At 42.1% G+C, this 23897-nt stretch overlaps 1 protein-coding gene across 2 annotated transcripts in view; it reads right to left on the bottom strand.

The window, feature by feature from the left end:
• Positions 1 to 23897, bottom strand: part of LOC308397686 (uncharacterized protein) — a 94336-nt gene extending 70439 nt beyond the window's left edge. Inside the window, exons 1-3 of one of the 2 annotated variants that reach the window (XM_080883745.1) lie at positions 23702 to 23897; positions 10377 to 11225; positions 8629 to 10059 (exon numbers count right to left, since the gene is read on the bottom strand). In XM_080883745.1, coding sequence (XP_080739871.1) covers positions 9367 to 10059; positions 10377 to 11225; positions 23702 to 23719 — 1560 coding nt within the window. In that variant the 5' untranslated portion in view covers positions 23720 to 23897 and the 3' untranslated portion in view covers positions 8629 to 9366. Of the gene's footprint in view, positions 1 to 8628; positions 10060 to 10376; positions 11226 to 23701 lie in introns of those variants that run through there. The other variant, XM_080883746.1, reaches the window with a different exon arrangement.

Here is a 23897-nt window from a genome sequence, read left to right as displayed (position 1 = left end):
CTGAAGAAGTCTTCAACAACAAATACAGGAAGTGGACTTTCAAATACTAGATTCACTTTAGACTCACAGAGAAATGACTCAACCAGCTGTGTTTGATTGACTCCTTTGACTATATGAAAGGTCAGTGTGTGTCTGCACACAGACTGTTGTGTTGGACTGTTATTCAGTTGTCTGCTGAATGTTTTCAAATGTCTGCATCTCAGCTGTGATGAGGCTGGGGGTCATGGGAGGCCACCGTAGCAGCCTCTTCAACATCATGACATCATCATAAATGCTGCTGGACTGTCTGATGGGCTGATGATCATTGTTCTCACAGCATTTTGAGTGGGAACAGTTCAAACTGGGAGTAGTGGGAGTTATTTACTGATTGAAACAAGCTGAATGTTTCTGTGACGATGAAGATCAGCAGCTCAGCTGATCAATGAACTGACATCTATCAGTCGTTTCATGAGATGAAGTCATCAGCAGACATTTGTTCTGACTGTGTGATGAATGTCAGAACGTCAGGGCTCTGCTTTAGTCACTGCTTGATGATCATTGGCTCATTGTTGAATCCAGGGGCCCAGTCTGACCTCTGACCTTTGCTGCAGGTCTTCTGTGTTATCTCCACTTTCATGTCTGATCTTCTGCTGTATCATCCAAAATAAACATCTGGATCATTTCCAACACTTCAGCAGATCTTTAGTTTGGGCAGTGCAGCACAGAATAACACATATTGTACTATACTGCCCACTTCCTGATCTTATTGGATCTGTGTGTGAGGTTGGTGAAGGAAACACATGTTTACTGAGTGAGTCGCTGCCATTAGGAACTAGTTTTTATATCACAGCCTGGAAATCACACAGGACCATTTGTGCAAGTGAAAAGTCGTCATTGGAGGAAAATGATTGTGTAGTTTGTGCGACTGAAGAATTGTCCCAACTACATGTGCTGCTGACCTTTGTGAGATTATTCGGTTATCATATGTTACCTTATATATGTAATCAAAGTAGTTGATACTGCTGTAGATCATATTATACCCTGTCTTATTTAATGAATCATTTCAATGTAAGCAGCTATCTCCTGGAAGTTTTCAGTCTTTTGAATATGTGGCTTTACAGCTGAAGGCCCCATCCAAAGTTGTGTTTCTTAAGGTTTACAGGCCTCCCAAATACTGCACAGACTTTTTTAATGACCTCAGTGAACTGCTGTCTGTGATCTGTGTTGATTTTGACTGTGTAATTATTGTTGGGGATTTTAACATTCATGTGGACAACCCTCAGGACAAAGGGACTAAAGACCTGAGTAACACTCTGGGCAACTTTGGGCTGACTCAGCATGTAACAGAGGCCACACATAATAGAGGACACACTCTCGACCTACTGATCTCCAAAGGCCTGAGCATTTCAAAGGTTACTGTGTCTGATGTGGGCGTGTCTGATCATTACTGTGTTTTCTTTGAAAGTAAAATCTCAGCCCACACAAATATATCAACAACAGTGATCACAAAACGGTGTATAACTGAACACAGTAGTGCAATTTTTAACCAGGTCTTCCCATTAACACCTGACCTGTCCAGAGGGTCAGTCAATGAGCTCGTCAATAGCTTCAATGCTAACATGTTAAATGTAATGGACACTATTGCTCCCATTAAGGTGAAGGTTATCTCTGGAAGGAAAAAGTCTCCATGGAGAAACTCCACACTGGTGAAAAATGAAAAAAGAGAGTGTAGGAAAGCTGAGCGCAGATGGAGAAAAACAAACCTCCAGGTTCATTATGACATTTATAAAGAGAAACTTCACAATTATAATTTACAACTGAGGAGTGCAAGGAGGTCCTACTTCTCTGACATCATCACTAAAAACAGCCATAATGCTCGGGTCTTATTTTCTACAGTTGACAGGCTAACAAACCCTCCTGTGCCAGTGGCAGCTGAACTTCATTCGACCATGGCCTGCAATGACTTTGCCAAATTCTTCACAGAAAAAATCCAAAAAATTAGACAAGCAATTGGTACATCAACAGCAGATCCAGGATATGTACTGTGTCCACCAAAAAACTGTTTAAACACCATGAAACAGTTTCATCCGATTAACAGCAAAGACCTGGAGGACATCTTAGGTCAACTGAACTCCTCCTCCTGCTGTTTAGATGTCCTGCCAACAAGTTTTTCAAAAAGGTCTCAAAGACTTTAGAGTCAGACCTGTTACAGATCGTCAACTTTTCTTTATTATCAGGTGTGTTTCCAGAACCACTAAAAACTGCTGTAATTAAACCTATACTGAAAAAGGACAATCTTGACAAGACACAAATGAACAACTACAGGCCGATCTCAAATCTCCCATTTTTAAGTAAGATCATTGAAAAAGCAGTTTCTCAACAGCTCAATTACTTCTTAAAACAGAATAATTGCTACGATGCCTTCCAGTCAGGTTTTAGACAGAACCACAGCACTGAAACCGCTCTGACCAAAGTCTTTAATGACATATGTCTGAATACAGACAGTGGAAAAATGTCAGTCTTAGTTTTACTGGATCTCAGTGCAGCATTTGATACAGTTGACCACAACATATTACTCAAACGACTGGAGAACTGGACAGGTCTTTCAGGAACTGTACTAAACTGGTTCAAAACATACTTAGAAAACAGGAAATACTTTGTATCAATAGGTAACTTCACATCTGAGCAGACAAGTATCACATGTGGAGTTCCCCAAGGTTCCATCTTGGGACCCCTTCTGTTTAACATTTACATGCTCCCACTGGCACAGATTATAAACAACAACAAAATAAACTATCACAGCTATGCAGATGACACACAAATATATATCACAATGTCACCAGGAGACCGAGGCCCTGTACAGGCTCTTGGTAAATGCATTGAGGAAATCAATGACTGGTTGTGCCACAATTTTCTCCAGCTAAACAAAAACAAAACTGAGGTAATAGTCTTTGGCGCCAAAGAAAAACGATTACAGGTCACCAGAGAACTTCAATCTATACATCTAAAAACCACAAACCAGGCGAGAAATTTGGGTGTAGTGATGGATGCAGACCTAAACTTAGAAAAACACATTAAGACAATAACAAAGTCAGCTTACTATCACCTCAAGAATATTTCAAGGATAAAAGATCTGATGTCTCAACAGGACCTGGAAAAACTAGTCCATGCATTCATCTTTAGTAGGCTTGATTACTGTAACAGCATCTTTACAGGTCTACCTAAAAAATCAGTCAGACAACTACAGCTCATTCAGAACTCTGCTGCTCGAGTCCTCACTAAGACCAAAAAAGTGGACCACATCAGTCCAGCTCTGAGGTCCTTACACTGGCTGCCTGTCCATCAGAGGATAGACTTCAAAGTTCTGATGCTGGCCTATAAAGCTCTGAATGGTTTAGGACCAAAATACATCAGTGACCTCCTGACCCAGTATGAACCTTCCAGATCACTCAGGTCATCTGGATCCGGTCTTTTATCAGTTCCCAGAGTCAGAACCAGACACGGAGAAGCTGCATTCAGCTTTTATGCTCCTTATATCTGGAACAAACTCCCAGAAAGCCTCAGATCAGCTGAAACACTCAGTTTATTTAAATCCAGGTTGAAGACTCACCTATTCTCAGCTGCATTTGAATAAAGCACCAAATCCACACTTTTAAGCTTAAATTTCAAAACTTACATTTAACTACTGATTTTATCTACTGTTCTGATTTTATCTGTTTTGATTTTATATACTGTTTTGTTTGTTTGTTTGTTAATTAGTTAGTTAGTTTATTTGCTTGTTTTAATCAATTTTAAATCATGCTTTTTATTTGTTTTTGTTTCTAATGTCTCTGTAAAGCACTTTGAATCACCTTGTTGTTGAATTGTGCTATACAAATAAACTTGCCTTGCCTTGCCTTTAATATAGAGTGTGTGATCAGTATGTAGTTTTAGTTTGCATTATACTTCTGACTTAAAAGAGTGTGAAAATCATTAGATCTATTGGATTGACCTGTATTACTTGACACTGTTGAATGTGTTACACTGTTTCTTGACATGTCATACTGCTGAATCATGAAGAGAATGTTGTGTGCAGAGGACCTTGTGCCGATAATAGAAGAGACAGACCACATTCCATACCCCCACCTTACAGAGAGCAGAAAGACAAGGAGCCGAGGTCATAACTTAGGCGCCGTAAGAGAGAAAGAATGTGAATGTTTAGGCTTTTACGACTAGGTGGGGGCCGCTAGAAGCTATAAGAGGCTGTGTAACCCGTCACCACTTTGAGACTTGCTGTGACCCTCTGCAGGCAGGTCTCCCCATCATGATGGTTCTTATGCTCTTAAGTGTTGAATTATATGGAAATAAATGATTGTTGATTGAGCATTTATACACCGAGTACTGTCCTTCCTTCAGCCCAAAGATTCAAAGAATTGGGAGATTTTCAACACCTTTGACCTTTTCTTTAGGTGCACAGAGGAGTCTGTGGAAACATCCAGAACTGAGGCAGTGCTACAGATGTCTTCAAATAAAGTTTTGTATTTAACCTGTTATTGTGCAGCATACAGCCCACACAAAGTTAACGAGTGGCATTGACATGTAAACAGTAAACAGTACTCCATGTAATCAGAATCAGAATACTTTATTGATCCCTGGGGGAAATTATTTTTTGTTACAGTGCTCCATTTTAAACCAACATTAAGACAAGACAGACAATACGCTAACTAAGAATAGTACAATATATACATATATATTCATACATACATACATAAGTCACTCATAAATAAATAGTTGGAAAAGAAACATGTGTAGTTGTAGCAGCAAACAGTGTGTTAAGTGGATGCGTTGTACAGGGAGATGGCCACAGGCAGGAATGATTTCCTGTGTCGTTCAGTGGTGCTTTTCGGTAATCTCAGTCTCTCACTGAACGAGCTCCTGTGACTGACCAACATGTCATGGAGTGGGTGGGAGGTGTTATCCAACATTGTCTTTATCTTGGACAGCATCCGCCTCTCCGACACCACCTTGAGGGAGTCCAGCTCCATCCCCACAACATTGCTGGCCTTACGGATCAGTTTATTAAGTCTGTTGGCATCTGCGACCCTCAGCCTGCTCCCCCAGCATGCAACAGCATAGAGGATCGCACTGGCCACCACAGACTCATAGAAAATCCTCAGCATTTTCTGGCAGATGTTGAAGGACCTCAGTCGCCTCAAAAAATAGAGACGACTCTGGCCCTTCCTGTAAAGTGCTGTGGTGTTTTTAGCCCAGTCCAGTTTATTGTCAATGTGTACTCCAAGGTATTTATAGTCCTCCACAATGTCAACACTGACCCCCTGGATTGAAACAGGGGTCAAGTGTTTCCTGGTCTTCCTGAAGTCCACGATCAGTTCCTTGGTCTTTGCCACGTTGAGCTGCAGATGATTCTGCTCACACCACGTGACAAAGGAGTCGACCACAGCCCGGTACTCTGTCTCATCATCCCTGCTGATGCATCCAACCACCGCAGAGTCATCAGAAAACTTCTGAAGATGGAGGTCTCTGTGCAGTGGCTGAAGTCTGTGGTGTAGAGGGTGAAGAGGAAGGGGGAGAGGACAGTCCCCTGTGGCTGGATGGCAGTAGCGTGACTCCCCAGTCAGCCTTTGACCAGTCCAGTGTTTCTGTTTCAGTCATTTAAACATTGTGATATCCAGATAAGTGAAATACCCTCCACAGAACAGCAGCATGACTACATGATCTCCCTAATCCGGCGATACAGGAACAGCCGACTGTCTCCACTACTCCACTTTCTCTTAGCATTAGCCATGCTAAGTGTTTAGCCTGATTAGCGTTCTGGCTCGGCTCTACAGGTGCTTTAAGAAAAATAAAGTCGTCTTGTTTGTTGAGCAGTACTTTATCAATGTTGTTGCTGTGCAGGTAATTATACGCCTCGGTGCTCTTATAATTACACAATTCCTCGCCAACAACGCCTTCGGAAAATACAAGTCATTAATAATGTGGATGTAGCTAACATCGGGCCATAGTTTAAAGTCATCTACCGTGAGAAGTGACGAGCGAGGCGCTGCTACTGAACTGTTAAGATTTTTAAAACATCTCTACTGTCTATACACCTTTAATGTGTTGCCATTTACACCAGGTAAAAACACCTGATTCATTCCAGTTTCTCTGCTTTCACTTTGATTCATGTCAACACGAAGCCTGAACGTCTGTGATGAACACACTATCAGCATCACTGACATATTTCATCATTTAAAAACACTTCCTGTCACTGTGGTGGTTACAGTGACATCATGCAGTTTATGCTTTGACCTCCAGAGGGCGACAAATCAGCACAGACAGAGAGCTCCATTCAAACTTTGCTGCCATCAGGAATAATTCTTCAAATATAATCATCAGTGTTTGAGCAGTTATGATATCAGGGACAATCTAGACATGTGTGACAATACTGGACATGTCACATGACACACCTCAAACATCATGTGATCCACTCTCAGTCTGCACTTTCATTCATGACTTCAACAGGTTGAAATGAGCTTTGAAGAAACATTCAGTGAAATAAATCTTTCATGGATTCATGTGAGCAGCAGATGAACTTTACAAAGAATCAGTGGATTCATCTTCTGTTTTAGATCAACTTTGATCACTTCGAGCCATCTTAAGTCCGTTTGTTCTTCTCACTCACTAACGTCTCATATGATTTCAGATCCCTGCTGTTCCCCAGCTGCCCTGTAGGTGGCCTCAGTGTGTCTCACACCATTTACAGATGATTACAGGTCGTTTACAGTTCAAACAGGTCCAACATAAGAAATATGTAGAAAATATCCTGGCTATAGCACTTTGGGTCAAAGTGCAGATGTTCCAGATGTTCTGAGTCTGTCTGTGTTTCATGTTAACATGTAGATGTTGGACCAAAGTGAAGCTTTTTGATGTGACAGCAGGAATGTGAAGTGTAACTCTGAGCTGTAGGAAATGAAACTAAACGGACTTTTTCTCCTTTATTTATAGGAAAGTGTAGGAGAGCAACAGATGAACAAGCGTTACTGTAACAGGAAACATCAGAGGACCTTTATGTTCATCATCATCACTGTTTCCTTGTTCTGTCACAAACACACAACACTTCCTGCTCTCTCTCTGATGGATCTGATTGGCTGTTTCATTCACAGGAGGTCAGGGCGTCACACAAACAGCTTTAACTGCACAACGACACACTTTAAATCATCTGCAGACAAACCTGTGTGTTTGATTTATGAAGAAATAATAAAGACGTGTGTGCAGCTGTCCATGAAGCAGCTTCTCACACAAACTCTGACACTTCAGCCACTTTAATTCCTGCAAAGCTGCGTAATAAAGAGCTGTGACTGCTATGAGCTGCTGATGATGACTGCATGAAGCTCTCAGCTGAAGCTTCTTTCATTTATTTTAATGTTAATGTCGCCCTTTTAAACAAAATAATATTTTCCAGTTACAGAAATCATAAAGTCCAAACTAAAGTGCTACTGTTGCTATATGCATTTTATATAAATCATGGATGATGGTCCTGACATGAAGGAAGAGAAAGTTACAGGTTGCATCCTTTGACTTTGTCTCCGTGCCTTTGGGCGATTTTCAGAAGGACAGATGTTTCTGTTCAATTCTTAAATCAATTTTTTCAAACACAAACACTATTTTAAAGCTTCTAGAGAGTAAAATATTCATGATAATTATAATAACAATAATAAAAACAAAAGCTCTCAGATCCATCAAACCAAGCAGCAGAAAGAACAATAACTGAAGAGAAAACTTTAACCTTGTAGACTTCATTATGTTCCAGCTGCTCTACAGACGCTGTGACCTCGAACTTAAGCAGGTCGTAAAGTATGTGCAGCTCAATAACTTCATAATCAGACCCTGTGGTATTTAGGCAGCAGAACAACTAAGAATAACAACTACAAATAATGTTTTTAGGTTTCTGTTGTACTGCAAGGTTCTGTACAGGAGAACCAAACCAAGAGCAAATATTACGTCTCATTTACACCTGAGCACGAAGAGCCATCAACATTTAGCAAATTGAATCATCTTTGTTTAGATGCAAGAAGAATCATATAGAAATGAAAAAGTAGAAATAGAAATCCAGAGCAAAGATATCCTCTAATTCAGCGTAGCACATGTGCAGCTGCTGCGATTCACGTAAGCATTCGGCTCGTCGCTGTTGCAGATTTTTCTCTCGCTGTTCTGGCTCACAGCGCTGCAAACACAAAAATAAATATCCCCAAAGGTGTGAAAGGGAGCTAATTAGTAAGAGTATTGTTACTCTCCGCAGGAGTAGTCCAGCAGTAGAAATCAGTCCAATAACAAGGTGTGTAACATCTAGCAGGGTGACAGAAAAACCCAGGGTAACTTCTAAGGACCTCAACGTCTCTCTCACATTGTGTTTTTTAAACATGCTTCCATTTGTCACTTCAGTCTTTACTCTGAAATACAGGAAGAGAAATCATGGCTGAAACAATTTCTCATGAAACCAGGGGTGTGGTCCAACAGTCAGTTTGGTGAGGAAGGTTCCTAACTGAGAGAAGTGACCCAGAAGTATCTGTGTAGCAGCCACAATGAATCCAGATCATGAGCTTTATTAACTGATCAAAGTCTCTTCTTTCATCTTCTGTATCATTCAGTTTGCATTGGTAATGCCCATTATTGTAATGCTTTTTTAAGACGAGCAAAACTTTATTTCACTTTGGGTTAGCTGGGATAAGTGATGGATGGAGGGAATTTTACTTCAGCCACAGAAATCCTAAACAGGAAGGAGGAGCAGAGTTACAGTGGATCACTATCCAGCAGGGAAACAAGGTTTATTTCAATTTCTTGGCCATGAGTGAGATTTACTGAGTGGGCAAATTAGGGAGACGACACCATCAGATCCCGAGCCCTCCATGTGTTAATCAAGAGACTGCTGCTGTGCTACATCCATAAATAATGAATAAATTAGGAGCTAAAGCTGAAAGGACAGTTTATTTGTACCATCTTCACGTGAACACATTCAAGAACATCACAGATGAAGAAACATTAAAAACTTCCACACTACATAAAGCAAGAAAAATAGTTTTTCTTTCAGGTGGTTTCAGAAAAACAGAAACATCAAACATCTCCAAGACTCTCTTTGAAAGAACTAAAAACCTTTGTTCTCATGGTCCAATCATGAGTGAACTCCCCGATGAAGCCTTGTGTGCTAAAACATGTCAGAGTTTTAAAGGTTAAACATGAGTTTCCAAAACGTTTTGCTGGAGAACAATGAACTATTTGACTGAGTTTCAATCATTTACAGACGAGCAAAACCAGGACAGAGAAAAAAGGACAAAACTGACTCAGTAACACAACAGAAAAGAAGATCCCATGTAGATCTGTATTATGTAGAAGTTCAGCCCAGCAACCAGTTCAGTTCAACACAAGTTTAAATGATTCTATCTGAACTCTGTGGAGCCTGATCTCAAGCTTTTTGAGTCTGACACAGAAACCAGAGGATCTTTCTGTGTCTTCAGATTCACTGTGATCCAGTGATGGGAGTGATTTCAGCCCTGAGTGATCACGCTGATGTTTGCACAGAGCAGACAATGAGGTGAATGTTTGGGCACATTGGTAACAGTGAAACAGTTTATTAGTAACGTGGGATCGTTTGTGTGCAGAGTATGATCTGAGCTTCCTGAAGCTCTTGTCACACTGGTCACAGCTGTAGTTTCCTTCCATGTGTCCACGTTCATGAATGTTACGATTACTTGACTGTGAGAAGCTTCTCTCACAGTGTCTGCACTTGTGTGGTTTCTCTCCTGTGTGGACTCGTTTGTGTGTTTTAAGCTTCCATGCAGTGGTGAAGGATGACCCACACTGATCACAGAGGTGCTTTTTAACCCCACTGTGAATCAGTTCATGTTGTTTTAAATCACTTGGTGTGGTGAAGCTTCTCCCACATTCTTTGCAGTATTTCAGTTTGTCTCCAGTGTGTCTACGTTGATGTCTTTTTAGGGTCTTTTGCCGACTGAAAGTTTTTCCACAGAGGTCACAATGAAAGTCTTTCCCACCACCACAGTGATGAAAGGCTTGAGAACTGGATCCATCTGTGTCGCTCTGCTTCTAAACAAAGACAGTGTAAGTCAGTCCTTCAACATTTGTATCCTGAACGTCGCCTGAAATAAAGAGCATCTCTGCAGACGTCCAACTACATTTGACTGTTTCAGTTAACACACTCAGTTTACTGGGCTGCAATAACTACAATACTACCACCATAATACTACAGTAATACTAAAATCATAACTGAAAGGAAAATCTGAATAATCACTCAGAGCTGCTTTTCCATGCAGTAGAATTGCTAACATGCTAACACAGTTTAATGAGCAGAGTTGTTCCAAACAGTCAGGCTAAAATGACAAGATAACAATATAAATACATACCTCACAGTAGCTGCACTTGTAGACTCTCTTTCTGGTGTGGATCTGTTGGTGTTGTCTCAGGTAATGTGGAGATTTAAAAGTCTTCTCACACAGGTCACATTGATAAGGTCTCTCCTCAGTGTGGGTAAACATGTGTTGTTGTAAGTGTGCGTCTGTTGTAAACTGTTTGCCACACTGTTCACAGCAGTACACATCATGTCTGGTGTGAATGCGTAGGTGTGTATTTCGGCTCCCTCTCCGGCTGAAAGTTTTTCCACAGATGTCACAGCTGTATGCCTTAATTCCAGAGTGGGTAACTAGATGACTCTGTAAGCTGCTACTTTGAGTAAAAGCTCTGCCACACTGATCACAGCTGTACGCTTTAACTCCACTGTGGATGAGTTGGTGTTGTTTTAGGGAACGCTTCAAGGAAAAAGACTTTCCACACTCGTCACAGCTGAACGGTCTCTCTCCAGTGTGGATGACCTGATGCTGTTTTAGTGAAGCCTTCAGAGTAAACTCCATCCCACACTCGTCACAGCTGTATGCCTTAATTCCAGAGTGGGTAACTAGATGCCTCTGTAAGCTGCTACTGCAAGTAAAAGCTCTGCCACACTGATCACAGCTGTACGCTTTAACTCCACTGTGGATGAGTTGGTGTTTTTTTAGGGAATCCTTCAAGGAAAAAGACTTTCCACACAAGTCACAGCTGAACGGTCTCTCTCCAGTGTGGATGACCTGATGCCGTTTTAGTTTAGCCCTCAGAGTAAAACCCTTCCCACACTCGTCACAGGTGTGTTTTTTCTCTCCCTTTCTTCTGTGAGGTTTGTCGGCCTCCTGAGAGCGCTGACTTCTGGCTCCATGTTGGTCCTGCAGTGACAGAGATACAAACAGAGGCAGTGAGTGAAATGCAGTCGTGGAACAAACTCAACCTTCAAACTCCATTAACACTAGTTTTAAACCTGAAGGTGGAGCGTGGCACCAAACACCTTAAAGGTCTCTTATCCCCACCTGCTGGTAGTTCTAACACATTACATCCAACCTGCTGTTAAAGATAATTCATGACTGTTCAAACACTAAAATCATGCACACACACACACACACACACACACACACACACACACACACACACACACACACACACACATTATTTTATAATTTAGATTATTTTGTTGTTTCCTATTACATATTTCTATAATTTGTATAGATTTATACAGAATTATTCAGTGATAATAAATCCTATGTTTGTTTATTCTAAAGGAACCCCGTTAGCTTCCACAACAGATGTTGCTCGTCTTCCGTCAAATACTCACATAAAATATTACACAATAAAGTGGATTCAAGATATCCACATAATTTCACTCTTACATCCACAGTGAGGTTTCACAATTGTTCAAATATAAGCAATCAATAATAATAATAATAATAATAATAATATCAATAACATTGAGGCACATTACACAAATTTCAAAAACAAATCATGTCTTACAATATTTACAACAACTAAAAGCTCTGTAAATCGGCTTTTAAGTGTTCATTGAAGTTTTGAATAATTCTCTAATTTTTTAAGGCAACTTATTCCACTTAAAAGTTGCTCTAAATGTAACAGTTTTACAAAACGTTACTTTTAACTCGAGCATTTACTAAATTGCAGCTTGTTGAAAACTGTGTAATATGATGATGTATTTCATCTGGATACTGCAGCTGAGCAGAATAAATGTGGTGTGTTTAACAGAATTGCTTTCTTTAGAACTACAAGTAAGCCATAGAATATTTTAGCCTGTACAGGAAGCCAAGAAAGGTTATTATGCATTTTATCAATATTAGTATAGTATGAACATCTTCACACTAATCTGGACGCCTTATTCTGGACTAACTGAAGTCTGTTAAGATCTGTCTTATTAGCTGCTGACCAAATGATTGAACAATACTCCAGATGAGACATTACTAGTGCATTAATGACATCTTTCATAATGAAGAAGTGATACACAAAGAGCATTTCATAGCCATAGCTATGCCTTGTCGGCAGAGTTATGTGACATTAGTGATGTTTGTACTTTCAGCGTTAACTTGGTTTTAAAGCCTTTAAAATATACGCCGTTCAATAGTCGACCTTAATCTGACAGAGAATGTGATGATTTTGTGGATAATTAAAGTCAGTCATATATCCACAAACACAACAAGCTGAAAGTCAGTGATGCTGCTCGGTTTGCAGTCCTGAACATCACGGCACAAGCAGGATCCACTGCACTGTTAATGTTAGCTGTGTTATATTGCTGCCTCTGTTCGGTGGTGTCGAGCCAAACGCACTTTAACGTGTGTTTGAACGAGCTGACGGTTCACTCGTTAAGCTGAAAGAAAGATGCTTTAATCACAGCAGTCACACATGTGTCCACTGCACCATCTGGAACTCTTCTTGTTTACACTCGTAATAACACAAACACTAAATCCTGCTTCTCTGGTGCTGTTGTGTAGCAGTGTGTACACCTGAGACTGTCACCTGTCTGTCTGTCCTGCACTCTCTCTCTGTTTCTTTCTCTCTGATTGTGGAATAAAAGTATTCATTCATTTCATTTCATTCATTTATTTGTTCATTTTCAGGCACAACAAATACCTATATTGAACATAAAATACACAAAACAAAAAACAAAAATTGCCTGAAAAAGGAGTGGGACGAAGAAAACTTATTAAATCCCACCCCTATACTCACTCATCATAAAAAAATAAATAAATTAACTTCCCGCAGCTACGCCCATCATTGCATACAGACCCATCAACAGCCCCGGGCACATACAAGCATCTAAGCGGCAGCTCGCAAACAACAATTAGAGTCTTCATAACTGAATACAGAATATATAAATTATAAATTGCATTACCACAGGTAACAGGCAGTAATAACTACAAGTAACAAACACACATACATATACATACATATATATCTACACACACAAGTACATATATGTACATACATACGCACACTTTTTTATTTTTTTTTATTTTGGAATCCATACCAGCAATGGTAAGAGAACAGACATTACAGAGCACACTAAAACCATCATTGAGTATACTGTGACCAGACCAACTGTTTGTAGAGAAATTTAAATCTATGAATATTTTTGCATTGTTTCAATTGTAAACTCAGACTGTTCCAGATTTTCACACCACATACAGACACACAAAAGCCTTTACGGGTTGTTCGAGTTCTGGGTAATTTGAATTCTCCAAAGCCTCTCACATTATAAACCTTTTCTCGAATTTCAAATCTAGTTTGTAAATTTGCCGGTAAAAGTTTAGTAAAAGCTTTATACAAAATTATGGATGTATTGTAATTAACCAGATCCTGGAATTTAAGTAACTTTGCCTGAAGAAAGAATTTGTGAGTATGATCTAGATAACCAGCCTTGTGAATAATACGCAGTGCTCGTTTCTGTACTGTGACTAATGGATTAGTTGTATTTTTATATGTATTTCCCCACACTTCCACACAATATGTAAGATATGGAAGAACCAGAGTACAGTACAGAGTACGAAGTGCATTTTTATCAAGGAATTGTTTCACTTTGTTCAAAACTGCGAGGCTTCTAGAAATTTTGGTTTTTATGTGTCTGACGTGGGGTTTCCATGAAATTTTATTATCAATTACGACTCCCAAAAATTTGTTTTCACTCACATTATCTTTTTTTTTTTTTTTTTTTTTTTTTTAATAAATAGGACAGGGGGAATGAATGAGAGAGAGAGGGGGAGAGAAAGAAAGAAAACCAAAGGGGAGAAGAGACGGTGAGAAGGGGGGGGAAGAGAGAGAGAAAAAAAAAAAAAAAAACTCCTGGGTCACCTGTATGGAAAAAAAAACAAAAAACAAAAACAAACAAAAACAAACAGAGGAGACAGCAAACAACAAAGAGCAACATAATAATAGAGAAAACAAAGCACCATCACAATAAACTAGCTAGTCATAGATATCAGTATTTACTAAGTAATAAACGATATTGTGCAGCACGCAAGATAGACAGCGCACAATGTGCTTTGAGGCAGCAGCCAAGAAAGCTTTAGTCCGCGTCTGTGAATACCCATGTGTGCATACCTGTGTGGATCAGCATGCTTGCATTCCAAAGGTTTCTCCATGTAATGATCTGCTAGGGAGTGTGGGGGGGCCACAGCCCCGTCCTCCAGGGTGTGAAGCGGGTATGGAGGAGATCAAAACTCCAGACATCCAGAGGCCCCCAGAACACAAGAGACCATGGAAGACCAACAGAGGGGCAGCCGCGCCACTGTCCCAGTAAGAGCTGAGGAGAGTCCCAGATGAGGGCTCGCCCAGCAGCCGCGGAGCAGAAGTCAGGGGGAGTTGCAGTGACGCGCCCGTGAGCTCCGCCGGCCCCCAGCTGCGCCTGAGTGACCGAGCCCTAGGCCGAGAGGCCGGGGGCACCCCACCTCCAAAGGGGCCCGAGCGAGCCCCAGGCCCCAGGCCCCGACAAGCGGCCGCCAAGGAGTGAGCCGGTGTGCACCCGGACGCCCACCCCCAGACACAAAGAACCACCAACACACCGACACCTGAGGGAGTCCGCCACCGGCAGGGGAAGTGGTGGTGGGTGGAGATAGGCCTCCAAACCTTGGAGGGCCTGAGGTGTCCCCAGAGAGGTGGCGTCTGATACCCAACCTGACATATAGAAACAGACATACAGGCACACACAGACACAAACATCCATTCCCACCCTCATGCTCTCATATGCACTCACTCCACACTCAACCAACGTGGAGACAGACATAAAGAGACGCTGTACACACAATCACACTCCCCAAGCGTACTCTACAAACCGGGTCTAGGTACCCTTGCCCCTGGAGGGGGGAATTGCACCCAGACCCAGGTGGTGTTACCCTTTTCCCTGCGGTGGGGAGAGGCAGACCACCCCGACTCCGCAGCAGCAGGGAGGCCCCACACCCCAGACCGCAGTCGGACGGCCAACTCCTCCTACTAGCCCTCCCGCTCCAGCAGGCCGCAGAGAATGGGGGTGGGAGAAGACTCCAAACCTCCCTCCACCCGCTCATTGTAGTGTTGATGCATATGTGTTCTAAGGTGCAATTAAAACCCAGGAGGGCATGGAGCTACCTGCCAAGGAGCAGCAGGTAAGCGCATAGTCCCTCCTGCTAACCCTCAATGACTAAGTGTATTTAAAATTGAGAGGTGGGCAACGACGTCAGGGGTGAGGTATACACCCTGATGGCGATTTGGACTCCGTGATTGTGCCCACCCCCAAGATCCTATATGTATGTGTAATGAGAGTGTGAATAATGTGAATGTCTAAGTTGTGGGATAAAATTGAGGCAGAGGCAGCCAGAAGGGGACGGGGGGGGGGGGGGGGGGGGGGTAGCCTCCCCTGCACCCTGGTGACATACCCCCACTCCAAGGCCCTGCATGTGTGGGTGGTTGTGGAGGAGCGGGAAGAGGGAGGCAGCTGGAGATGGGGAGGGAAGGAAGGGAGGGGCAGGTAACCCCTCCCTGGGGCCAGCTCCCCCGCTGACCCCAGTAGGCACTCCCACCCTCCGCGACCCGCCAGGGAAGGGGGGCCCAGGCCCATCAGACCGGGGCCCAGTGCAGTAGCGCCCCCCGGCTCCACAGAGCCCTGGACAGTCCACCCAACCCCACCACAGAGAAAACTGCACCCACCCCACCAACCACACATCTTCCAGACTACATAAGACGGTAAACGCCCAGGCTGAGATCTTCCTCCACCTCTCCTGTATCTCCCCCTCCTGCAGAGAGTTCCTGAGAGAAGAAAGCTCCTGCAAGATGTGACCATCCCCCCCACCAGTTGAAGAGCCCCCCAGGCGGCTCGATGCACCGGCGGCACCCTGCTCCAGGGCCGGGCCCCCATGCACCCACCCGCCCACAACCCCGGCAACACACCAACCAGGACCCGAGCCCCCGAGGCCCGGCCCGGGCCCCAGCCCAGAGACGGAGCGCCCCCAAAACCTCACGCCCATCCCGGACCTACCCAGGGGCAGCCAGGTTGCCAGGTCAGTAACCCACGTCCGTCAGCACAGACCCTCCCCTAGCCCCGCTGCACGCAGCCGCGAGGAAACAGTCACCTGAGAGCCAACAGAGCCCTCAACCGGACGTGACCGCTACCCCGGGTTGAGCCCCCCAAGGAAGATGCCTCCGGGGAACCCCCCGACGCCCTAAGCCTGTCCCTACCCCCTCACCAATCACAACAGTGAAGGCGGGACCAAACTATGACCCCCCACCCCCACTAGGTGATGGAGCTGATAAAAGGGGCCCAGAGCAATTGATCTAATGTGGTGGCAGAGGCTGTGTCAAGACTAATGTAATCTAATAGATAATTTCTATATTGGTTAGAATTAAGATTATTTTTATTTTTCCAGTTCATGAGGACTGTTTTCTTGGCTATGCATAGGGCAGTGAAGATCATATGGGCTATATTCTTTTCTGAAGTGACATTATCTAAGCTGCCCAACAAACACACTAAGGGGGAGGTTGGAATGTTACATTTCAGACACTTTGATAAGTCTTCACATATCTCGCGCCAAAACTTTTGCACTGGTGGACAGAACCAAAGAGCGTGGATGTAATTGTCTGGTGTATTGCCTTGACAGTGTGAGCAGTTGTTGGAAGATGTAAAGCCCATCTTGAACATCCGATGACCTGTATAGTGCACTCTATGAAGTATTTTGTATTGTATTAATTGCAGACTGGGATTTTTAATTAATTTAAAAGTTTTTAAGCAAATCTGAGACCAGAAGTTTTGGTCTAGGTTGACTGATAAATCTGCTTCCCACTTTGCAGTAGGAAGGGATATTGATTCATCTAATTTAGAAAGTGTTCTGTATATTTTAGATAATAATTTGGGGGATTTAAGAGTAAGAAAATGTGCCGCACTTAGTGGTGTTTGTAATTCAACTTGACTGAGGTTAAATTTCTTTTTTACTATGGATTTAATTTGTTGATATTCTAAAAACCTTGTCTTGTTGATCCCATATTGTTCAACTAGTCTGTCAAATGGAATAAATTCTGTTCCCTCTAATATATGTTCTAAGTATTTAATTCCTTTACAACTCCATTCTGGGAAATTAATCATATTATTGTTTTGTAATATGTCAGGGTTATTCCAGATAGGTGTACGTTTGCATGGGATTAATGAAGACTCCGTTATTTTTAGAAACTCCCACCATGCTGTTAGAGAAAAGCTGATGTTGATACTTTTAAAGCATTCATGTCTTTTGATGTTTGAGCTAATAAATGGTAGGTCTGAAATCTCTAGATCCTTGCATAGTGCCTGTTCAACATCTAGCCAGGGCTCAACTAAGAAGGTATGTTTTAACCATTCTGAGATGAACTGAAGCCTGTTGGCTAAGAAGTATTGGTGAAAATTAGGCAGATCTAATCCTCCTCTATCCTTGGTTCTTTGTAGCGTTTTTAAGCTAATACGCGGGGGTTTATCTTTCCAAAGGAATTTGGAAATATATGAATCCAGAGATCTGAACCAATCACTCACATTATCAATTGGTACACCTTCAATGATAATTGGTAATTCTATATTATATTTTAAATTACCAAAAAACATTGCTTTAGTTTTATTTATATTTAATGATAATTTATTTATGTCCATCCATTTTTTTATTAATTGTAGCTCCCTGTTTACGGTCATTACAAGATCAGTATAATCATCGCTACTGAAAAATATGTTGGTGTCATCTGCGAACAGTATGAGTTTAAGTACTTGAGAAACATCAAAAATATCATTTATGTATACATTGAAAAGTTTTGGTCCCAACACTGACCCTTGGGGAACACCACATGTAATACCAAGTTTCTCTGAATGGTAATGCCCTATGCTAACATATTGTTCCCGACCTGTTAGGTAACTTTTTAACCAGTTACCAGCTTTCCCTCGAATACCATATCTTTCCAATTTATCCAGTAAAATTGAGTGATTGATTGTGTCGAAGGCCTTTTTGAGATCAACAAAAATACCAACTGCATATTTATTTTTATCCAGTGTATCAGTAATTTCTTCTACTGCCTCAATTATCGCCATTGAAGTGGTTCTTTGCGTTCTGAAACCATACTGACCAACATTTATTATTTGATGTTTTTCAAGGAATTTTTCTAATCTTGAATTAAAAAGTTTTTCTAGAATTTTTGAGAATTGAGGCAGTAGAGAAATCGGCCTATAATTGGTAAAACTGTGTTTGTCATTACTTTTATATAGTGGTATTACTTTCGCAATTTTCATTTTTTTTGGAAAACAACCGGACTGAAATGATAAATTACAGATATATGTTAAGGGACTAACAATATTCAGAATAACCTGTTTAACTACAGACATATTTATGTCATGATAATCCATTGAAGACTTACTTTTACATTTTAATGTGATATTTATTACTTCTTGCTCATTTGTAGCTGAGAGGAACAGTGAAAAGGGATTTGATTTTATATTACTGATATTTTCATTTTTATGACACGGGATGTCCGCTGCTAGTTCCGGGCCAACATTTATGAAGAATTTATTGAACCCATCGACAATATTACTCATGTTGTGATTTTCACCATTTGCATCAGTAAAATATTCAGGATATGATGTTCCAGAAGATCCTTGTTTAATTAAGTTGTTTAACACATCCCAAGTTCCTTTTATATTGTTTTTATTTTTATATAATCTTCTTCTATAATAAAGTTGTTTGCTCGTTCTTATAATATCAGTCAATTTATTTCTATATGCTTTATATCTTTGTTCCACTTCTTTTGTTTTTACTTTGATAAACTGTTTATACAGATTGTTTTTCTTTTTGCAAGCATTAATAATTCCTTTTGTGAGCCAAGGACTTTTTATCTTTTTTTTCTTTGTCATGTGTTCGTTTACAGGACAATGTTTATTGTACCACATAGTAAAAATATCTAGAAAATTATCATAAGCCTTGTCCACATCTGACTCTTCATACACCGAACTCCAATCTTGTTGTGCTAAATCAAAATTGAAGGCATGAATTGCTTCTTCATTTATTGTTCGCTTTGCTATCATGATCTTGGTATCTATTTTTTTTAAATCACAGTCACACAAAGTAAAAACTGGTAAGTGGTCAGTTATATCACAGACAAGCAGGCCACTATTAGTTTGGAAATCCATGACATTAGTAAAAATGTTGTCAATAATAGTGGCGCTATGTGATGTTATTCTGCTTGGCTTTGTTATTGTTGGATATAGTGATAAGCTGTACATCGTGTCAGTAAAGTCATCAATGGCTTTTAACCTTGTTGGATTTAGCAAATCAATGTTAAAATCACCACAGATGAATAGTAATTTTTGGTTCACCGAAGCAAACGTTTTTTCTATCCATTCATTAAAAGTGTCAATACTTGAACTGGGTGTCCGATATATGCAACTTATTATAACATTTCTCTTTTTTTCATTCATAATCTCAATAGTCAAACATTCCAAAATTCCATCAATAGCCATAGACATAGTTGTTACAACATTATATTTTATAGAGTTATGAACATATATAGCAACCCCGCCGCCCGCCTTATTTAATCTATTCATGTATTTTAAATCATATCCATTCAAACAAAAATCTATTCCTTTATCGACATTGAACCAAGTTTCAGTGATGGCTATAATACTAAAGGGGCAAGAAAATTGTTGCAAATAGTCCTTAATGAAATCAAAATTAGAGTACATACTTCTGCTGTTAAAGTGAATTAATGAGAGCTTCCCGTCTAGGTTAATTTCTTTTTCATATTGTTCCTGAGTGAAATAATTACAATTTTTAACAAAAGAAGAGAGAAAGTTACTTTCAGAATCTATTTCTGGATCTATTATATTATGCTCCTTATATTCACAATCTAGATCAATTACTTTCTGTTGAAGAATTAATTTCAACGTGTCCATGTCATTTCCTGGTGTAATTGATACATTGGTGTCAGTTATACTTGTCCAGATCCTCCATGTTCCTCACTATCAGTACTTTTGCCTCTTCTGGTGTCCCGTTTAGCTTAATGAAAATCTTACAGTTTGTTTCCCATGTATGTTGTATTTTACCGTTCTTCTTCAGTTGCCTTGCCTTCCTCGCGATGTCTGCGTTTTTTCGTGTCAGATGCTCATTAATGAAAACGTCCGTGCCTTTCAGTTTGCGTCCTTGTTTCAGCAGTGCGACCTTGTTCTTCCGATTGACAAATCTCATAATGATGGCCGGCAGTCTGTCACTCCTCCTGGGCAGTGAGTGACATGCTTCTATGTGCTCCAGGTCCATCTCTATCCCCTTGCTTTGGAGGAAGGACGCCACCTGTTGCTCCACCGAGTGGGTCTCCTCGTCGCTGGGCTCCCCGACGTTCCCGGCCACCGCGCGCGCGTACGAGCGCGGCTTGATTTTAATACCGCTGATGACCACGTCGTTCGTACGGGTGTACTGCTCCAGCTCATCCACCCGCCGCTCGAGATCCATGATCCGTCTGTCCTTCTCGGCATTTTGGAGGCGTAGCTGTTTTACCTCCTCCAGAAGCCCCAGAGGCAGCTCCTGCTGTGCCCTGACTGCGGCCACGTCTCCGCACAGCGCTCCGAGGGAGGTTTTAATGTCCTCAACCTCCTCTGGTGTTGGGCCTTTCTTGGGTGGCATACTGAAGCGAGAGCACGAGGCGGCCACCACGAGGGACTCGGAAGCGGAATTTCTGATGATGGCGCCTGGCTAGGCCTGCTGGCTGATGGTGGAGCCTGGCTGTGGCCTGCTGGCTGGGCCTGCTGGCTGATGGTGGAGCCTGGCTGTGGCCTGCTGGCTGATGGTGGAGTCTGGCTGTGGCCTACTGGCTGATGGTGGAGCCTGGCTGTGGCCTGCTGGCTGATGGTGGAGTCTGGCTGTGGCCTACTGGCTGATGGTGGAGCCTGGCTGTGGCCTGCAGGCTGATGGTGGAGCCTGGCTGTGGCCTGCTGGCTGATGGTGGAGTCTGGCTGTGGCCTACTGGCTGATGGTGGAGCCTGGCTGTGGCCTGCAGGCTGATGGTGGAGCCTGGCTGGGCCTGCTGGCTGATGGAGGAGCGTGGCTGTGGCCTGCTGGCTGATGGTGGAGCCTGGCTGTGGCCTGCTGGCTGGGCCTGCTGGCTGATGGTGGAGCCTGGCTGGGCCTGCTGGCTGGGCCTGCTGGCTGATGGTGGAGCCTGGCTGGGCCTGCTGGCTGATGGTGGAGCCTGGCTGTGGCCTGCTGGCGGATGGCCTTGATTCTTTTTAAGTTCAGGGCCTGGCTGCAGGGCTGGGGTCCACACTCTGCTTCATCATCACTCTGGGTTCTCTGCTAGGATGTGTTTATAAGTTACACTTGTGTTTGAATCCTGCAGCTTATCACACATTTGATTTCCATGTGTGACGACTGCAAGTGTCCAGAGTGAGGACAGACTGAGGGAGCCACTGCTGCACATCATCTGTGAGGCTTTGCAGCCCTGATGATCCACCAGGACAAACTCAGCAGTGTGTGAGGAAGAGGAGGAGGAAGAGCCAGCAGCAACTGACAGATGGAGAGAATAGACAGACTGTTCCCTGTTTGTGAAGGACTGCTAGGAAAGTTTAACATAACTGTCTGTGCTGAATCAGTCTTATTAGGTAATGTTCAAATAATGTGATCATCCCAGTGTTTCCAGTGTGGGAGAAAGTACTCAGGGCCTTCAAGTTACACACTATGAAAGGCAGCAACAAGTTTAATGTTCAGAAACCTAAAGTCTGTATCAGCAGCAGAATGGAGCTAAAAATAAATGTTGGTTTCAGTTCTATGAAGCTTTGAGTATTTTGGATCAGTAGCTGCTGTGTGTGTTGCATCATATTGCTGTAACTGTTTATATGCTTTATATATTCTGAGCTAAGTTGATCTATAGTGTTACATCATATTCTATAAGGATGTTATGTGTTTGTAGACTTTCTGCCCAGTTTGACCCATTTAGCAGAAGCCAGCCTGTTTAAGGCTCTGATATCTATTCTGTGTGACTTAAAGCAGTTATGACATGGTCTGATTTTCTCACCCAATAAAGGAATATTTCCTATATCAGTCTACTCTTCATTCTATCAGACACAGTTATCACAGCTCGTACATTTGCTTTTTACACATATATGTAAGCATTGAGCCACATTTAGTACCAACATATTAAAAGAACAATATTTGTCTCTTATATATGATACATCTGTATACACACTGTCACAGATACTTGTCTGTGAGTGAAGTGATTAATATAATAACTATAATCCATCCATCCATCCATCCATCTTCATCCGCTTTATCCGAGGCCGGGTCGCGGGGGCAGCAGCCTAAGCAAAGGGAGGTCTGGGTCTAATAACTATAATATTGGCCATATTATATTTACATTGCCACAGTGAGATGACTTTAGTCTCATGAACAACATCAGCTAATTGTTATTTACAGCTAATCTTAAACGACTGTTCAGCACAGAAATGAAGCCCAACAATCATGTTTCACAGTCCTGTGGTCTCAGCCTCAGATACTCATCAAATCACACAGAGCTCATGTAGAAACAAATGAACTAAATATGTTCTCCTTCATTTCTGTCAAACAAAGCCGTATGAAACGTTTCCAGCTGTTAGTATCATGGTTGCTAGGCAACCTGGGCAGCGCGACGGAGGCTAGACGTCCCATTTCACGAGCCTACGAGCCTCGCACTTCGGCCTTAGCGGTCTTTGAGTACGCGGCCCTTGAGGACTTTAAAGCTGCAGAACCTGAATCGGGATACAGCCATGATGATCTCCAGCCTCGTGCTCGCCAACATTCGCACCTGAGTTAAGAAGACGATCACTGAAATGGTCTCAGCAGGTCCTTTGATGACAGCAATGAAATGCAGTGGTAAGTCTTTTTGGGGATTAAGTTCGTTTTCATGGCAAAGAAGGACGATGCAGTTCATCTGATCACTCCTCATAACATTCTGGAGTGCAGGCAAAATGCTATTATAAAAACTCAAGCAGCAACTTCTCCAGGTTCCAATATTTATGCAATTCTCAAACCTTTTGGCCACGACTGTATAACCTCTTCTGAAGTTTAGTGGATATTATACATGGTTATGCTCAGGATGTGTCGGCCAGTTTCCACTGGAAACGCCTTTTGGTTAAACTGTCAGCGAGGAATTTGCATTTGCACTGTTACATTTTTATATAACTTTAATGCACATAAACAACAGCTGCTTGTTTCAGTGAAAATACATTGATGGCTTTTTAATAAAGTTGTGCAGCTGTAAAGTATTTTGTCTGGTGTCAATTCTATCGTCAGCTACATCGTTATGGCAAATGTTCAAATGTATATGGTGATAAATATCTTTGGTCACATGGTCCTGCTCTGTCTGTCACCTTCTGTGTTGAGCTCATTGTTTCCTCTGTAGTGGCTGAGCTGAGTCCAAGTAGCTGAAAATGTTCCTCTGCTGCTCCGTCAGACTCTCCTCCTCCTGCTGATCAGCTGGGACACAAAACAGATCTTTGTTAGGCTCCACACTGCACTGAAGAGTCAAAGTGTCTCATATGTTCATCTGACAAGTAAAAGAACACA

The sequence above is a fragment of the Rhamphochromis sp. 'chilingali' genome, assembly GCF_963969265.1.
Source record: "Rhamphochromis sp. 'chilingali' genome assembly, chromosome: 1".
Classification (NCBI taxonomy): Eukaryota; Metazoa; Chordata; class Actinopteri; order Cichliformes; family Cichlidae; genus Rhamphochromis; species Rhamphochromis sp. 'chilingali'.
This window is presented reverse-complemented; position numbering and strand designations above follow the sequence as displayed.